General features: G+C 48.5%; 1 protein-coding gene across 1 annotated transcript in view; it reads right to left on the bottom strand.

The window, feature by feature from the left end:
* Window positions 1–15,437, bottom strand: part of LOC119950115 (xanthine dehydrogenase/oxidase-like) — a 49,490-nt gene that overhangs the window by 28,977 nt on the left and 5,076 nt on the right. The window contains exons 2-15 of the mRNA XM_038772114.1: window positions 12,809–12,866; window positions 12,299–12,395; window positions 11,135–11,243; window positions 8,967–9,093; window positions 8,632–8,693; window positions 7,946–8,014; window positions 7,470–7,556; window positions 6,102–6,243; window positions 5,345–5,437; window positions 4,470–4,621; window positions 4,073–4,166; window positions 3,312–3,421; window positions 2,671–2,855; window positions 2,325–2,499 (exon numbers count right to left, since the gene is read on the bottom strand). Of these exons, the coding sequence (XP_038628042.1) occupies window positions 2,325–2,499; window positions 2,671–2,855; window positions 3,312–3,421; window positions 4,073–4,166; window positions 4,470–4,621; window positions 5,345–5,437; window positions 6,102–6,243; window positions 7,470–7,556; window positions 7,946–8,014; window positions 8,632–8,693; window positions 8,967–9,093; window positions 11,135–11,243; window positions 12,299–12,395; window positions 12,809–12,866 (1,560 nt within the window). The remainder of the gene's footprint in view (window positions 1–2,324; window positions 2,500–2,670; window positions 2,856–3,311; window positions 3,422–4,072; window positions 4,167–4,469; window positions 4,622–5,344; window positions 5,438–6,101; window positions 6,244–7,469; window positions 7,557–7,945; window positions 8,015–8,631; window positions 8,694–8,966; window positions 9,094–11,134; window positions 11,244–12,298; window positions 12,396–12,808; window positions 12,867–15,437) is intronic.

The raw sequence follows: 15,437 nt of genomic DNA, 5'->3' as shown, positions 1-15,437 counted from the left end.
TTGCCACTTGCCTGCTATGCGACCTTGGAAAGTCACTTGTCTGTGCCTCAGTTTCCTCATCTGTAAAATGGGGATTAAGACTGTGAGCACTCTGTGGGACAGGGACTGCATCCAACCCAATTATCTTGCATCTACCCTAGTAGATACATAGTAAGTTTTTAACAAATACCACAATTATCACTATTATTACAATATAACAGCAGCAAAGCAGCGTGACTCAGTGGAAAGAGCACAGGCTTTGGAGTCAGAGGTCAGGGGTTCAAATCCCGGCTCCGCCACTTGTCAGCTGTGTGACTTTGGGCAAGTCACTTAACTTCTCTGTGCCTCAGTTCCCTCATCTGTAAAATGAGAATTAAGACTGTGAGCCCCCAGTGGGACAACCTGATTATCTTGTAACCTCCCCAGCACTTAGAACAGTGCTTTGCACATAGTAAGCGCTTAATAAATGCTATTATTATTATTATTATTATAACAGAGTTGATGTACATGTTCTGTCTCTCTTTGAGGAAAGAGGCTGGCAGGTCTGCTCTGACCCTCTTCTGAGTACCATGTCAGAGACACTATCCCACTCTGCTGATCAGCTATGCAACAATAATTAGAAAGATCTTCCTTCCTACAAATGACCAATTAATCAATCAATCAATGGTATTTATTGAATGTTTACTAAGTGCTGAGCACTGAACTAAGTGCTTGGGAGAGCACAATACAACAGAATTAGCAGACATGTTCCCTGCTTATAATGAGCTTATAGTCTAGAAGAGGAGACAGATATTGATATAAATAAATGATTCATATTATATATTATAAAGATATCTACATAAGTGCTGTGGGGTACGGACTGGGGCAAATATCAAATGCCCAAAGGTCACAGATTCAAGTGTATACAAAGGGAGAGAATGGAGCTCAACCCAAATCCCAAATAGGTTCATCTCACAGATCCTCTATGAACCCCATGGTTCACTTAAGGGAAGCAGCAAGGCCTAGTGGAAAGACCATTGGCCAGGGGTAGTCAAAAGACCAGGGTTCTAATCTCAGCTCTGCCACTTGTCTGTTGCGTGACCTTGGGCTAGTCACTTAACTTCTCTGGGCCTCAGTTCCTTAATCTGCAAAATGGGGATTCAAAACCTGTTCTCCCTCATACTTATACTGAGCCCCAAGTGGAACCTGATTATCAGTACAGTGTTTGACACTTAGTAAGTGCTTAAAAAATACCATAATTATATTTATTTATGTATATACATACAAAGCATATATATATATATATATATCTTTGTAGGCATATTTGTTCTTTGTTTCTGAAGGTGAGATTATTGATGGTAAGTCCTTATCTACACATGTGGCCTAAAAGACTGACGTGTGACCGACACATAGCTTACATATGCACAGATCTTAATAGCAGCCATAAACTCTCTACTCCTTAGTAGCAGGGTTGTCTTTTCTTTGCAGTGATCTGTATTATATTCCGGGATCCGAGCTCTGGAGTGGAAATCCTGGTCTCTTCCATAGGTCCACAGTGACTATGAAAGCTGACACTACTGGTTTAGGCAATCAGTCAGTCAATAGTATATTATTGAGCATCATTTGTGTGTACAGCACTAGGCTAAGCACTTCAGAGAGTACAAAAGAAGAAGACAATGTCCCTGTCCTTGATGAGTTTATAATCCAGTAGGAAAGACAAGGAGAAATAGCATATTTATAATACTGGTATTTATTAATGGCTACTCCCTACCAAAACCAGTGTGCTAAGCAATTTGTGTAGGCAAAAAATAATCAGATAGGACATGGTTCCCACCGTACATGGGACTCATATATAATAAATAATGTGAGGAGATTTTTTTATCATCATTTCACAGATGAAGAAACTGAGGTCCAGAAAACTTAAGTGACTTGTCCAAGGTTACCCAGAAGGCCAGTGGCCAATTTGGGAGGGGTCGCCTGTGGCACCTACTCTTTCCCCAGGCCTGAACACAGCAAGAGTTTAGAAAAATGATAAATTAATAAAGAAAGGGATAAAGAAAAGAAGCAGGTGAATGGATCGAGACATAAATACTAAGACAGTGACCGGGATGGTGGAACTAAAGACTACATTCCTTGCTTGGTCCCAAGACTCTCTGAAGCAAAGAGACTGCACTCAGTCATGGGGGATGAGAGCAAGAGCCTTTCTGACATCTACTGACTTGGCCTACGTCACCCTGGTCTGCCTGGTGGAGCCAGACGGTGGTGAGCTCCCCTCTCTCCCACCCTCGAGTCTTTGGCCATAATAACTCCGGTGAACAGAGACGCAAGATTCAAGGGAGCCTGCTTTGGCCCCAAATGCCACTCACCCCTCTGGCGCTGCTTTTGTTGAGTTTCTGGAGTACCGAGAGGTAAAACTTGAAGAAGAAGCTGAGGGTCAGCGTGCGCCGGAACTGCACCATCCCTCCCCGTGCATCGGGAGCCAAGCGGAGCTCCTCCTCCAATCCAGCACACACGTCTGCCAGCAGCGACTCATCCCAAAATCTGCCAAGGGAAAGAGGAGGGAAAACCTGAGAGAGGCCCAAGGGAGGGACAGAAGGCAGGGGTCCCAGTCCACGGGCAGCCCAGGAAAGTGGAAAAATGACAGATGGGACGGCGGTGGCTCTTTTTTACCCACCCACTCCATTACAGGATAGCCATTTTGGATTCTCTCACCTTCCCGTCTGCTTTCTGCTGGTCTCCAGGGCCTGAAGGGTTTTATCTCCCAGTCCGCCAAAGCTCATCTCCAGCTTCTCTACCTGAGTGGTATCCTGCTTAAACAGGACCCTCATTCCACAGGTCACCTTGGCAAAGTCGTCATCATGGCGGGAGATTTGCTTGAAGGCTGAGAAGTATTCATTCTAGAACAAACAACAAACTTCCAACACCAGGGAGCAGGGAGGATTCGTTGGTGAAGCAATAAACATCAGGGTAGTACGTTGTGTGACTTTGGGCCCCTCACTTTTCCTCTCTGCTTGAGAGGCTGGGATAAATACTGATCTGCCCACTTCCTCCATGGCAGTCTTCCCAGGGCAAAGAGTGTCAGTGCTTCTTCGATCTCTAGACCCTCCAAATGAAGGGGAAATGATGGCAACTTCAGCAAACTGGAGATCTGAGCGGGAGAATTGCTCTGCCTGATCACGACCCGCAGAGGGATAATTCCTCGTAGATGGCAAAATTCTGGATCAAACACTGGTCATTAAGGCAAAGAGCAAGTAACACTTTAGCTTAATGACCCGTCAACTAAGACCCCAGGCTCGGGTTCAAATGCCCAGCTGGGTCATTAGCATCCTGGTCCTGTGGATTCCTGCCCTCACCTTTTGGCTGTAGGGGATCTCAATGGAGAGCAGTATCTCTTGTGGGGTGAGGATCATCCTTCTGAAGCCAGTAAAGAATGTGTGGTCCATCCGGACAGTTCTTCTCTTTCCTGGGCAACAAGAACACAACTCAGATGGGAGTGAAAGAATCCGTCAGCTCGGCGTCTAACCCCAGACCACGATTTGTGGTGTCTAAGCATTGATGCCCAGGAGAAGTTGAAGTAAAATAAAATGCCCAGCCTGGCCGAGGAAGACCTCTTAGAGTGAACTGGACATAGATCCTCCATCCAAGGATCTCAAAGCACAAGATTCAGTGTCCCTCCACTCCTGGGACAAGCACCTTGCCAGATCATGCAGCCCCTAAAGAAATCTTACTGACAGCAAGAAATTCCACATCCTTCTGGAAGCGAAGGGCCAAGAGGGTTTGAAAGACACACACTGACACTGAAAAGTGCACACTCAAGTCCTTTGGATTTGACACAGGAAGGGTTTTCATTGTTTTAATTCTCCTCCTCCTCCTATCTGTGGCTCTGGGCTAGGCCTGTGACCCCCACGAGAAAATCCGTCCCTGCTGACCTTCCCTTGGTGGGGGCCAACAAGGCCCAGGCTGGGCCCTGAAATATGCCACAGGCTCAGAGTGGTCTTGAGCGTCTCAGCTCACCCCAACATCAGAAGGACAGATAGACCAGGACCCCCCCTCCACTTCTGCACCCCAAGAAACAGTCAGATCTTCAGCCCGGTGGCAAGCTGACATGACTCACCTTTGGACACCAGCGTCAGTTTGGCTCCGGTCGCCATGAACACGGGGTTGAGGTCTGAATTCGGACTGGCAACGATGATGTTTCCCCCGATCGACTAGGAATGTGGGAGTACAGTATGGAGTCAGGGCTCATCCCTGGGGAATCGGGGTGGGGGCTGGTTGAAGAGTTCAAGGCCATGGGGCCGGTCCACACAGGGAGCCCTGGGGACCCACACTCCAGCTATCCGACCCCCAACACTGAGAGGGCAGCAGCTGCAGAGACACTGAGACCCAATGATGTATGGAGGGAACACAGAATACTCCGGGACAGGAGTTGGTCGTAGGGCTGTAACAAAGCGGTTCTGATTTCCATGCACTAGCCCACAGCCACGCTGTGGAGCACTAGGCTAATTACTCACTGCGACGGATTTGACCTGCTTCCCGGAAAACCAGCGCATCTGCTCCAGAATGCCTTGAAACACCTCCGTCTTGTGGGCAGGGAGCGTGGCCACGGCTGCTGCCAGCGTCTCCTCCATGGAGCTCAGGGTGCAAGAGGCCCCAAAGGAGATGCCTGGGAGCAGAGAGACATTGCCCCCCTTCTGGGCTTCTAGTGCCTCCCACCACCTCCTTCAACCTCACCTCGGCCAGCTGGGGCACGGTAGAGTTTCCAGAAAACTCTCCTGCCTTGAAATGTTCAGGTCTAAACTCCCTCTGGGTACCAGTCAGAGAAAGCCTGGGGTGACTTTCCAACCCATGGTGGGAACACGGAGTTCTTGGGAGGCCCACAAATCCAGAAATAAGGCCCAGGCAGCATGGCTCAATGGAAAGAGCACTGGCTTTGGAGTTAGAGGCCATGAGTTCAAATCCCATGTCTGCCAATTGTCAGCTGTGTGACTTTGGGCAAGTCACTTAACTTCTCTGGGTCTCAGTTACCTCATCTGTAAAATGGGGATTAAGATTGTGAGCCCCACATGGGACAATCTGATCAACTTGTAACCTCCCCAGTGCTTAGAACAGTGCTTTGCACATAGTAAGCACTTAATAAATGCCATCACTATTATTATTATTATTATCCACGGGCTCTTCTAGAGGCCCAGACTCTGGCGAGAGGTAGGTTAACGCAACCCTCCCCCTTTTAGGGCACTGGGGCTACAGTGATCACGAAGTCTAGAGAGTTGTCGTCCAGATGTGTGAGTTTGTGGTCTTGCTCCCATTACACAGAGGAAAGACTGAGACTAGGGGACTTGCCAAAATAGGGGCCTTTCCCAGGGCGCAATGTGGGGCTCTCTCTCACCCTCTGTTCCATGCTCCACAGCATTCAACTCGGGGATCCAGGCTGGGCAAATCATGACTGGGAACACTTTGTTATCAAACTTCATCTCAATCCCTAGAAGGGAAAGAAGCACAAACCCCTTGGGTCTCAGTCACTTCTCGCTGATCCCCTGATTGCCCAGGGCCCACAGTGCTCCAGGCCCAGGACGGGCCACAGATCCCAGACCCTGCCCACAGCACCATGGGGCTCAGGCCTCCCCCTGGGCTCCACTCAAGCTCAGTATCCTCCTGTGTCTCTGCCAGAGCCAGACGTGGCTACCTGAGATGTAGGTTGACTCTGGACCTTGCCGGCTCATTGCCCGGAATGCTTACAACTTCCCCATGGGTTAACCTGATCACCTTGTATCCCTCCAGCGCTTAGAACAGTGCTTCACACATGGTAAATGCTTAACAAATGCCATCATTATTATCATTATTATCCAGCACACAGAAGGAACATGAACGCGGTAGCCTATTGAATGCCAAGGCCCAGTGGGGGCGGACTGGAACTGATCTTGGCCTTCTCTGCTCCCCTCCCCATTTCCTCTTTTCAGCAGCAAAGACCTTCTGAGGACACCTGAACATTTGACTTCCCACCCAGCGGTTGGTCATAGAAGTGGCTAGAAAAGGAGCAGAGTTGCTCAAAAACTCAGTGGGACCATGGGGCTGGCAGAATTGGGGTAACTGGGTTTGGGTAATAGGTGCAACTTTGTGGCTCTGCAGAGGAAGTCTTCTCTTACCCACTCTAGTGTTCCCCACAACCAGCACGGCATCCGGGTACTGAGCTTTGAGGTCCAGCAGCTCCTCCAGGGTGGCCGCCTGGATCCATGTCATGCGCTCCCCATGGAAACGAAGCTGCCTCCGAGGGGTGTCTTTGAGCAGCTGGAATGGGATTTCACTGCATTTGGTACCGGCCTTTGGCCAGCTCAGGAATCCCTGATCTTCCATCTGGACCAATTCACCCTGTCTCTAGGTTTTCCCAAGTGTCCTCAGGCCCTCGAGACATCGCCATTTAGTACCCGTCAAGCTTTCACAGGAGGCAGGCTAGAATATGAATGTGAACAAGGCTAGAAGGGTTTTGGGTTATCAGGACTGCAGTTCAAAGGAAGCATTTGTGTAGATAGGAAGTGCTTAGTGTGCAGAAGAAGGATTAAGCAGGAAGACGAGGTAGGAAGAAGGGGGTTTAGGTAGAGAACTGAGACAAAAGATTTTAGGTTCGATGACAGTTGAGATGGCATTGCAGTGGTGGATTTGAAGATGGAAGCCCTGACTGCAGGAACCCTTCCACAAGAAAGGTTTTGGCCCCAGTGTGCCCAGTGTGTATAGGGGACCAAGAGCAGAGGAGGAGTCAAGAGGGCAGGGAACAGAGAAGTTGGGTGGGGCAAAGGTTGAGAAATATCAGAAGTTATTGGTGGCCCTAGATCAGCTTGAGTTGGGGATGAGACATCCAAGCTGAGAAGGCTGATGGATGGCTGGAAATGCAGGCTGGGCAGATCACAGGTGGGTGATACCATTCATTCATTCATTCAATCATATTTATTGAGCGCTTACTGTGTGCAGAGCACTGTACTAAGCACTTGGGAAGTACAAGTTGGCAACATATAGAGATGGTCCCTACCCAACAACGGGCTCACAGTCTAGAAGGGGGAGATGGACTACCAAACAAAACATGTGGACAGGTGTCAAGTCATCAGAACAAATAGAATTAAAGCTAGATGCACATCATCAACAAAATAAATAGAACAGTAAATATGTACAAGTAAAATAAATAGAGTAATAAATCTGTACAAACATATATGCAGGTGCTGTGGGGAGGGGAAGGAGGTAGGGCTGGGGAAATGGGGAGGAGGAGAGGAAAAAGGGGGCTCAGTCTGGGACACAGAGCTGATTCTTCAGAGATCAGTAGACTCTGGCTACAAATTGACCCTAGGCAAGGAGCAGGGCTGGGAAGGGGTCCCTGCTACTCATTGGCCCCATGCAGGGAATGGGGTTGGGAAGGAGTTTCTACAGGTACAAGTCTCCCTGGACTGAGTTCCCACTGTCGGAACCACAACCTTCATCCACCCAAGTCCCATAGGCTCATTTCTGTCCCCCGGAAGATTCCCTACCAGCAGCTCCGGTGGGAAGATGGGCTCCTGAGTGGGATCTAAGGGCAGGAATTCCTCAGGATTGAACAAGGATGGCGAGAGTGTGACCTGCCAGAGCAAAAGTGGAGTTAGCGTCCTCGGGTCCAGCTGCCAGTTTGAAATCGATGATCATATATTTCCCACCAAAGACCCACTCTCCTCCCCCACCCCAAAGAAGACCCTGCCCCTACTTAGGCCAGACCTGGAGAAAGAATGTGAGGCAGAGCTGGGAAATGATTTAGAAGCCAGTGTTTGACTATTCCCAGCCAGGGCTTAAATTTTTTATTATAATTTATTATTACATAAAACAACAGGGAGCCACCCTGTAGATTCTGCTATTTCCTCTCTCTCCCGGGCCCATCTGGAAGCCTGGCACAGCTGTGCCCTGCCAACGCAGGCAGCCGGGAAACAGCACGGCTTCCTGGCAAGGGGTGAAAGGGAGGGCTGGGTCCACCTACCGTACTCTTTTCCTTTTGGTTCAAGCAGCAGTTTGGGTCCTTCCCCTTTCCCCCACAACATCCTCTGTCCTGAAGAGACAAACAGCCAAATGGGGAAATGGTTATCTGCTTTGGGATTTCTGCCCTGTTACATGGCCCAACCTGACCCCTGTTTTTGGTCTAGAGCAACCAAGAATAAAGGAGAAGAAACCCCCACCCATTCTTCTCCACTCCCCGGCCAGCAATTCCCTGGCACATGTTTTCCCTTTAAGAAAGATTTCCCTCTTGTGAAGCCATTCCTCCTCCCCTCAAACTGCTCTCCCCCAGACTCCGCCCATGGTCTTCTCTCCTTGCTTGCCTTCTGGGGGTCCAGACAAGGGACACCCACCAGGGCTGGTAGAGCCAACTGAGTACTTCCCGTCTGGGTTGAAGCAAATGTTAAAAGTTAGGGCAGCGGGATGGAAAATGTTCCCTCTGTACTCTGCCATTTCTTCCAAATGCCCCAGACACAGAACACATTGGTACAGGTCCCAGGGACTTTGGAAAATTCACCAATGAGAGTATTACCAATTGCGGATATAATTACTTGCTAACCAGAACCTTGACCTTTATCTGAAGCCAAGGAATCCCGCCCCTGCTTTGAGTCCATGCCAGCCTCTCCCCGCGCTGCTGTTGTTGCTCCTGTTGCTGACGATTAAGGTACTTACTTTAGCAAAGGTCCTGAAGCCCTCCAGGATGGGTCTGTATCCCGTGCAGCGGCACAGGTTCCCTGATGGCCCGGGGAAAACACAGATGTTAGTGGAGATGCCAGAGAGGTTGGAGCAGAAAATAGACAGCCCAGACTAGAGAGGGTGGGAGTTTGGACTCTGGAATTGCTAACTTGCTGTCTCTTGGGATTTTCACCATTCTGTCTCCCACTCCAAATCCCGCTTTCTCCCAAGTACTAACTTCCCCTCCTTTGTCAGGAGTTGTTGGATGTTCCTGATTCCAGAAAACTCCCTACAAGTGTCATGGGGCAGCCTCAAGCCCAGGGCCCAGTTACCTTGGAAAGCATCCTCGATCTCCTCCACGGAGGGCTCAGGGTTGTTCCGGAGCAGCGTGTACATGCTCATGACCATGCCCGGGGTGCAGAACCCACACTGGGAGCCGTGGCTTTTGGAAATCCTCTCCTAAAGGAAATCCAAGCAAATGTCCACAATAATCAGGGTCTTAATTCCTAGTATTCCCCAGAACCATCCTTCCATCCAGGGTGACCTTTCAGCAATCCCTTTAGGTGGGGAGGCAGTTCTGAAACAGAACATGGAAATAGGTCATGGAAAAAGAAAGGGAACTATAAGAACTGAAGTAGGCTTGGTACATTTTTATTTTCAGCTGGAGAACTGTTTCAGAGGGAGACTTCCATCAAGCAATGGGATTTGGGAAGTGACGGAGTCTCACCGCCATTGCTCCGTGGAACTGGGGCAATGGAACTATGCTGTCCAAAGCTGAGTTCAGGGCAGCCTGTTCTGAGTGTCCGCTGTCCCACAACAGAATATTTGGGATTGAAACTTGAAGCATTTCGATGTTCAATCATCAACTCTGCCACTGCTTGAAAAAGGGAAGGTACGTTCCCCAATTTGCAGGACAGAAACACAAAGCTAAAGGAACTAATTACTTCTTTCATCTGCAGGTTTCAAAGCAAGACATAAACCCTAATTAGTGCTCAGTCTGCAGAGAGGTGAGTTTGAGGAGCCCCCTTTTTCTGATGACGAAGCTGAACTATGAGGAGGTAAAGAAGCATTACTGGGACCCCCAGTCAGCAGTGTCTGTGCCTGGATTAAACCTCAAGTAAGGCCTCCCTCAAGTCAGCAGTTTAGTTAAGCATCAGAAAGGAAGTTTTCCAGGGAACTGGGACTGTGTTTCCCTCGGCATCCTGTGGCAGGATGGACTGCAGAGTGGCTGAGGAACCAGGCTTCCCTGAACACATGGGGAGCAATGCCGGGGGCTGCCTAAAAGCACGTCCAGCCACCAAGCAAGGGGATGGCTTCCATGGGCCCAGCTGATTGGTACTAGTGGTTACTGCAAGGCCACACTTGCACACATGGAAAATTACCTGTCCTCAATGGAATTATCTTTAAATTCAAAGAGGATGTGGAAGGAGATGCAGACAGGCAGAGGACAGAGGCACAGAGTTTGTGCTGGGGGTGGTGAGGGGGATAGAGGGGACAGGCAGAAGGGGAGTTTCTAGGTCAGAATTGCTGAGCTTTGGGCCTGGTTCTGACAGGATTTGTGATGGAGGAAAAAGTCTCATAACTGATCTGAGCTTTGCGTTAACCAAATGAATGACAGTGAAGGCTCATCGATCAATCAATCAATCAATCAATTGTATTTATTAAGCACTTACTGTGTGCAGAGCTCTGTAATGAGCACTTGGGAGAGTACAATATAATAAAGTTGGTAGACCTATTTCCTGCCCATAAAGAGCTTACAGTCTAGAGAGCACATTAATGGTTCCCAGAGACACCGAGAGCCCAGTGAGATTAATAAAGAGTATCAAGATCTAGTGAAACGATCAAGGGCCCGAGAGTCAGAGTACTTGGGTTCTAATCCTGTCTCTATCATTTACCTGCTGTGTGATCATGGGTAAATCACTTAACTCCTCTGTGCTTCAGGTTCCTCATCTGGAAAAATGGAGGCTAAATATCTGTTCTGCCTCCACTTTAGACTGTGAAGCCCACGAAGAATGGGGACTATGTCCATCCTAATTAACTTGTAGCTACCACAGGGCTTAGCCAAGGGCTTCACACATACTAAATGCTTAACAAATAGCACTATTATTACTATTATAAGGGTCTTGGAGGACCTAGGAAGAAAGGCCATGGGGTTTGGAACAAAGGGTTATATCTTCATTGAATGACTCTGGCTCACAATCATTCATGCTTATCATAATCGAGGAGACACACAGAAACCACCAACCCTGCCTTTCTCTAAGAAGAGCCAAGGGCTCTGCAGGCACGATCTCAGGCAGGCTCCCAGCATCCCTGGGAGGTTGACTGGCAGGGGACATTTTGTCAATGGGAAAACAGCCCCAGTGAAAGTAGGTAATCTTCTTAATAGACCAGGAAAAGCAAGGGAGTCCAGAGTGAGATACAGTTCCCCATGGAGGCTCCCACCCTAAGAACTTTGCAACTCCCCATTTGGTTTTCAGATCCAAATCCCAGCCTAGCTCACCTGCACGGGATGCATTTTAGTCTTGGTGCTTCCGATCCCTTCCACAGTCGTCACGGCGACATGGTGCAGGGCGCAGATGGGGGCCAGGCAAGCATTGACAGAGAAGTGGCTGGACACCAGGCTAAGGGAGGCTTGTGGCCATTGATTTTTCAATCACCCACACTGGCCAGAGAGAGGAGCCCACCACAGATTTGAATGACACCATTAGAGTTCCCCAACCCGCTCACCACAATTCCCCATCGTCTACTTCGCAATTTGCCGATCGTCCTCACCACAGTTCCCTGATCTTGCCATGACCCTTGTACAATGCAGAACACCCCAGTTTGTCCCAATTCACTCCCAGCCTGTGATACAGAATGTGAGAGCCTCACAGTCCTCGACTTCACTGAAGGGAGCAAGAAAGGAAGGAAGGGAAAGTTCCTGCCAGACCTCTGGTACTTGGAACCGATCCTGCCCTCTTCGTCAACAGCATTTGTTGAGCACCTACTGAGCGCTAGACATTGGATCAAGTGATCGAGGGAGTGCAACAGTAGCAAGACACAAGTTCTCTGCAGCATGGCATAGTGGATACAGCATGGGCGTGGGAGTCAGAAGGTCACGGGTTCTGAGCCCAGATCTGCCACTTGTCTGCTGTGTGACCTTGAGCAAGTCACTTCACTTCTCTGTGCCTCAGTTACATCATCTGTAAAATGGGGATTGAGACCGTGTGCCCCATGTGGGCCAGGGACTGTGTCCAACCCGATTTCCTTGTATCCACCCCAGCACTTAGTACAGTGCTTGGCACATAATAAATACCATAACAAATACCATAATTATTATTATTATTATTCTCTGCCTTCAAGCTTGAAATGTTCTGTGTCTGAGCTCCTCATTGTCCCTTACTGGGGCCCTCCCTGTTTGACCTTCTAACCTGACTCCATTTCTGCCCTCATCCCTATGAGAAGGGAAGCATGAAAATCACAAGGTCAGAAGGAACCCTCGGGCCCCTGCCCAGACACTACAGAGGGTGTTGATATAATCAGCTTCACCAACCCCAGCCAGGATCCATATCTGCTCAGGAGCAAGAGCACTGCTGTTATTTTTACACAAACACACATACACACACAAAAAAAAATAATAATCCTGTTATGTAGAAGTTGTACATGAAACCACTGCAAAGGATACACGACTCTGTTCTGCACTCGGTCAAACTGGGACAGCATCACAGTGCAGGCCCCACAGACTCCTGTTCCACAGCCCAGTTTGGTCCCATTCAGACCCACTAGATAACATGGTTAAGGAGAGGAGACTCGAGGCTAGAGGAGGGAGATTCCTTCGGTGAGAACTTTCTGTCCATCTACAGAGTTGTGTCTGTTCAAGACGCTCCTTCTCTTTGGGAATTGGATGAGAGAATTCACTCCAGTTCTCTGCTGGGGTTCAGTCTCAAGGAATGAGACTCTGATCTGCTCTAATCTCCCCTCCAGGCCCTGGAGTCCCTAGTTAGACTGGGGAAATACAAGATGGCATACCCCACCCACCAAGGCCCAGTCCAGGCCCAGACCCAACTCTGGGAAAAATCCCTCTAAACCCAGCCTGAATTTGTTCAAAAATCCTGGACCACAGTACCCTGCCCTCCCCCTCAAAACACCCCCTTCTTCCCAGCCAGCTTTCCTCCTCTTCAGGCTGTGTGGATACGCTTTCTGCGAAGGTAAACCAACAGTGTTGTTTCTGGGTCTGCATTCTTCTCCACCACCTGAGATGACAGAAAGAGAAGGGGTCACATACATATACCTAAATCTGTTGTAGGGGGAGTCCCCTTTCACTGAGATGGCCCGGGCCTGGGCCCATCCCCCTAAATGAAGGAGAGTGCTGTAAGGTGGGGAGGGGCTGCTTGACCTGGAGCAGTCTGGTGTAACCTGGGGTAATCAGGAGCTAAGCCTGGACCAGAGACCTCCAGTCTACCCAAAGTGCTGAGATAGGTGGATGGAATGGATCCAGGCATGATTTATTTATCAGATTTTTTGATTTGCTACTACTTCCTGCAATATTGCCACTTTGGACCTCATAAAAATAATAATAATAATAATAATGGCATTTATTAAGCGGTTACTATTTGCAAAGCACTGTCCTAAGAGCTGGGGAGGTTACAAGGTGATCAGGGTGTCCCACGTGGGGCTCAAAGTCTTAATCCCCATTTTACAGATGAGGTAACTGAGGCCCAGAGAAGTGAAGTGACTTGCCCAAAGTCACACAGCTGACAATAGGTGGAGCCGGGATTCGAACCCACGATCTCTAACTCCAAAGCCCGGGCTCTTTCCACTGAGCCACGCTGCTTCTCTCATGTGCTTCTCATGCAACCTCATGTGCTCCTCACTGTTTTCCCCAGGTTTATTTTTAAAACCGTCCGCTCTCATTCATTCAGTCAATCTTATTTATTGAGTGTTTACTATGTGCAAAGCACTGTACTAAACCCTTGAGAGAGTACAATATAGCATTAGTCACATTCCCTGCACACAACGAACTTACAGTCTAGAGGGGGAGACAGACATTAAAGTGAATAAATAAATGAACAAATAAATTACAAACCTCCTCAGTGAACCCCTCTGCCACCTTTATTTCTTCCAGTTCAGCCTGCTTTGCCTGCAGAGGTCATCTCTGCTGTCTGGCACCAGGCTCATAATAATAATAATAATGATAATGGCATTTATTAAGCACTTACTATGCACAAAGCACTGTTCTAAGCCCTGGGAAGGTTACAAGGAGATCAGGTTGTCCCACGGGGGGGCTCACAGTCTTAATCCCCATTTTACAGATGAGGTAACTGAGGCACAGAGAAGTTAAGTGACTTGCCCAAAGTCACACAACTGACAATTGGTGAAGCTGGGATTTGAACCCGTGACCCCTGACTCCAAAGCCCGTGCTCTTTCCACTGAGCCACGCTGATTCTCATGCATATGGAACCTGTCCCGACAGTTATTCCCACCTGTCCCAGGGTGGTGGGCTCTGGGACACACCACAGGATTCCCCTCAAAGTGACTTGTGGGTTTCTGCTGGTGTTTTGAGCTTAGCAACCAAATCAGTGTCTGGGTCTTCTAGACTGTGAGACCGTTGTTGGGCAGGGACCGTCCCTATATGTTGCCGACTTGTACTTCCCAAGCGCTTAGTACAGTGCTCTGAACACAGTAAGCGCTCAGTAAATACGATTGAATGAATGAATGGATAGGGTAGAAATTAAGCTGTGAGCTAAGGTTACTAGTCATGAGCTTGAGTTTAGTTTTTCCAGGCTTTGAAATCATGAGGCAGATAAGATGGCTTCAAGCACCTTGGAGACCTCTTTGTCTGCTCTCCCCGTCTAGTCCTTCCTGCTTGTGTTCTGCCGGGGAATAGGGTGGCCATGTGTCCAGTTTTGTACCGAACTGTCTGATTTTCAGCTGGTCTGTCTCCTACCAGTTTGGATGCAACACATGGCCCCTTTCTTTTCTTTTTTTAATGACATTTGTTAAGCACTTACTATGTATCAGCACTGTTCTAAGCGCCAAGGTAGATAGAAAATAATCATCATCAATAGTATTTATTGAGCGCTTACTATGTGCAGAGAACTGTGTAAAGCACTGGGGAGAGTACATTGCAACAGCGTTGGCAGACATGTTCCCTATCCATAGTGAATTTATTGGACACAGTTCCTGTCTCATATAGGGATCACAGCCTAAGGATTTGATTCCCATTTTACAAGGTCACCCAGCAGACAGTGGTAGAGCCAGGATTAGAAACCGGGTCCTCTGACTCTTAGGGCCATGTTCTTTCCCATAGGCCATGCTGCTTCTCTTTCTGTCTGATATTTTGATTTTTATTTGTGTATCCAGGCTCCCTCCATTTCAGCTTCTTCTGCCAATTTTCGGAGCTTGGAAATGGTGATTGTCAAGTGAACCCAACGACTCTTCAAGTGAACCCACTGACTCTAGAGTAGAAGGGTGGCCTCGCAGCTAAAGCCCAGGCATGAGAGTCAGAAGAACCTGGGTTCTAACCTCAGCTCTGCCATTTGTCTTCTGTGTGGCCTTGGTCAGCTCAGTTCACTTCTCTGTGCCCCAGTTACCTCATCTGTAAAATGAGGATTAAGACTCTGGCCCCACATGGCCACCCCAGTGCTTAGTACAGGGCCTAGCACATAGTAAACACTTAAGTGCCACAATTATTATTATCATTCTTATTATAGACTAAGCTTGAGGATTTCCACAGGTTCTGTTTGATATCATTACATGACATTGTGTAACATGTATAACACACACAGTGTAATATGTCTGTTTCTTCCCCACTGCCAGTATTT

The sequence above is a fragment of the Tachyglossus aculeatus genome, chromosome X1 (genome assembly GCF_015852505.1).
Source record: "Tachyglossus aculeatus isolate mTacAcu1 chromosome X1, mTacAcu1.pri, whole genome shotgun sequence".
Lineage (NCBI taxonomy): Eukaryota > Metazoa > Chordata > Mammalia > Monotremata > Tachyglossidae > Tachyglossus > Tachyglossus aculeatus.
Note: the sequence above shows the minus strand (reverse complement) of the source record. Positions and strands in the feature narration are given on the sequence as shown.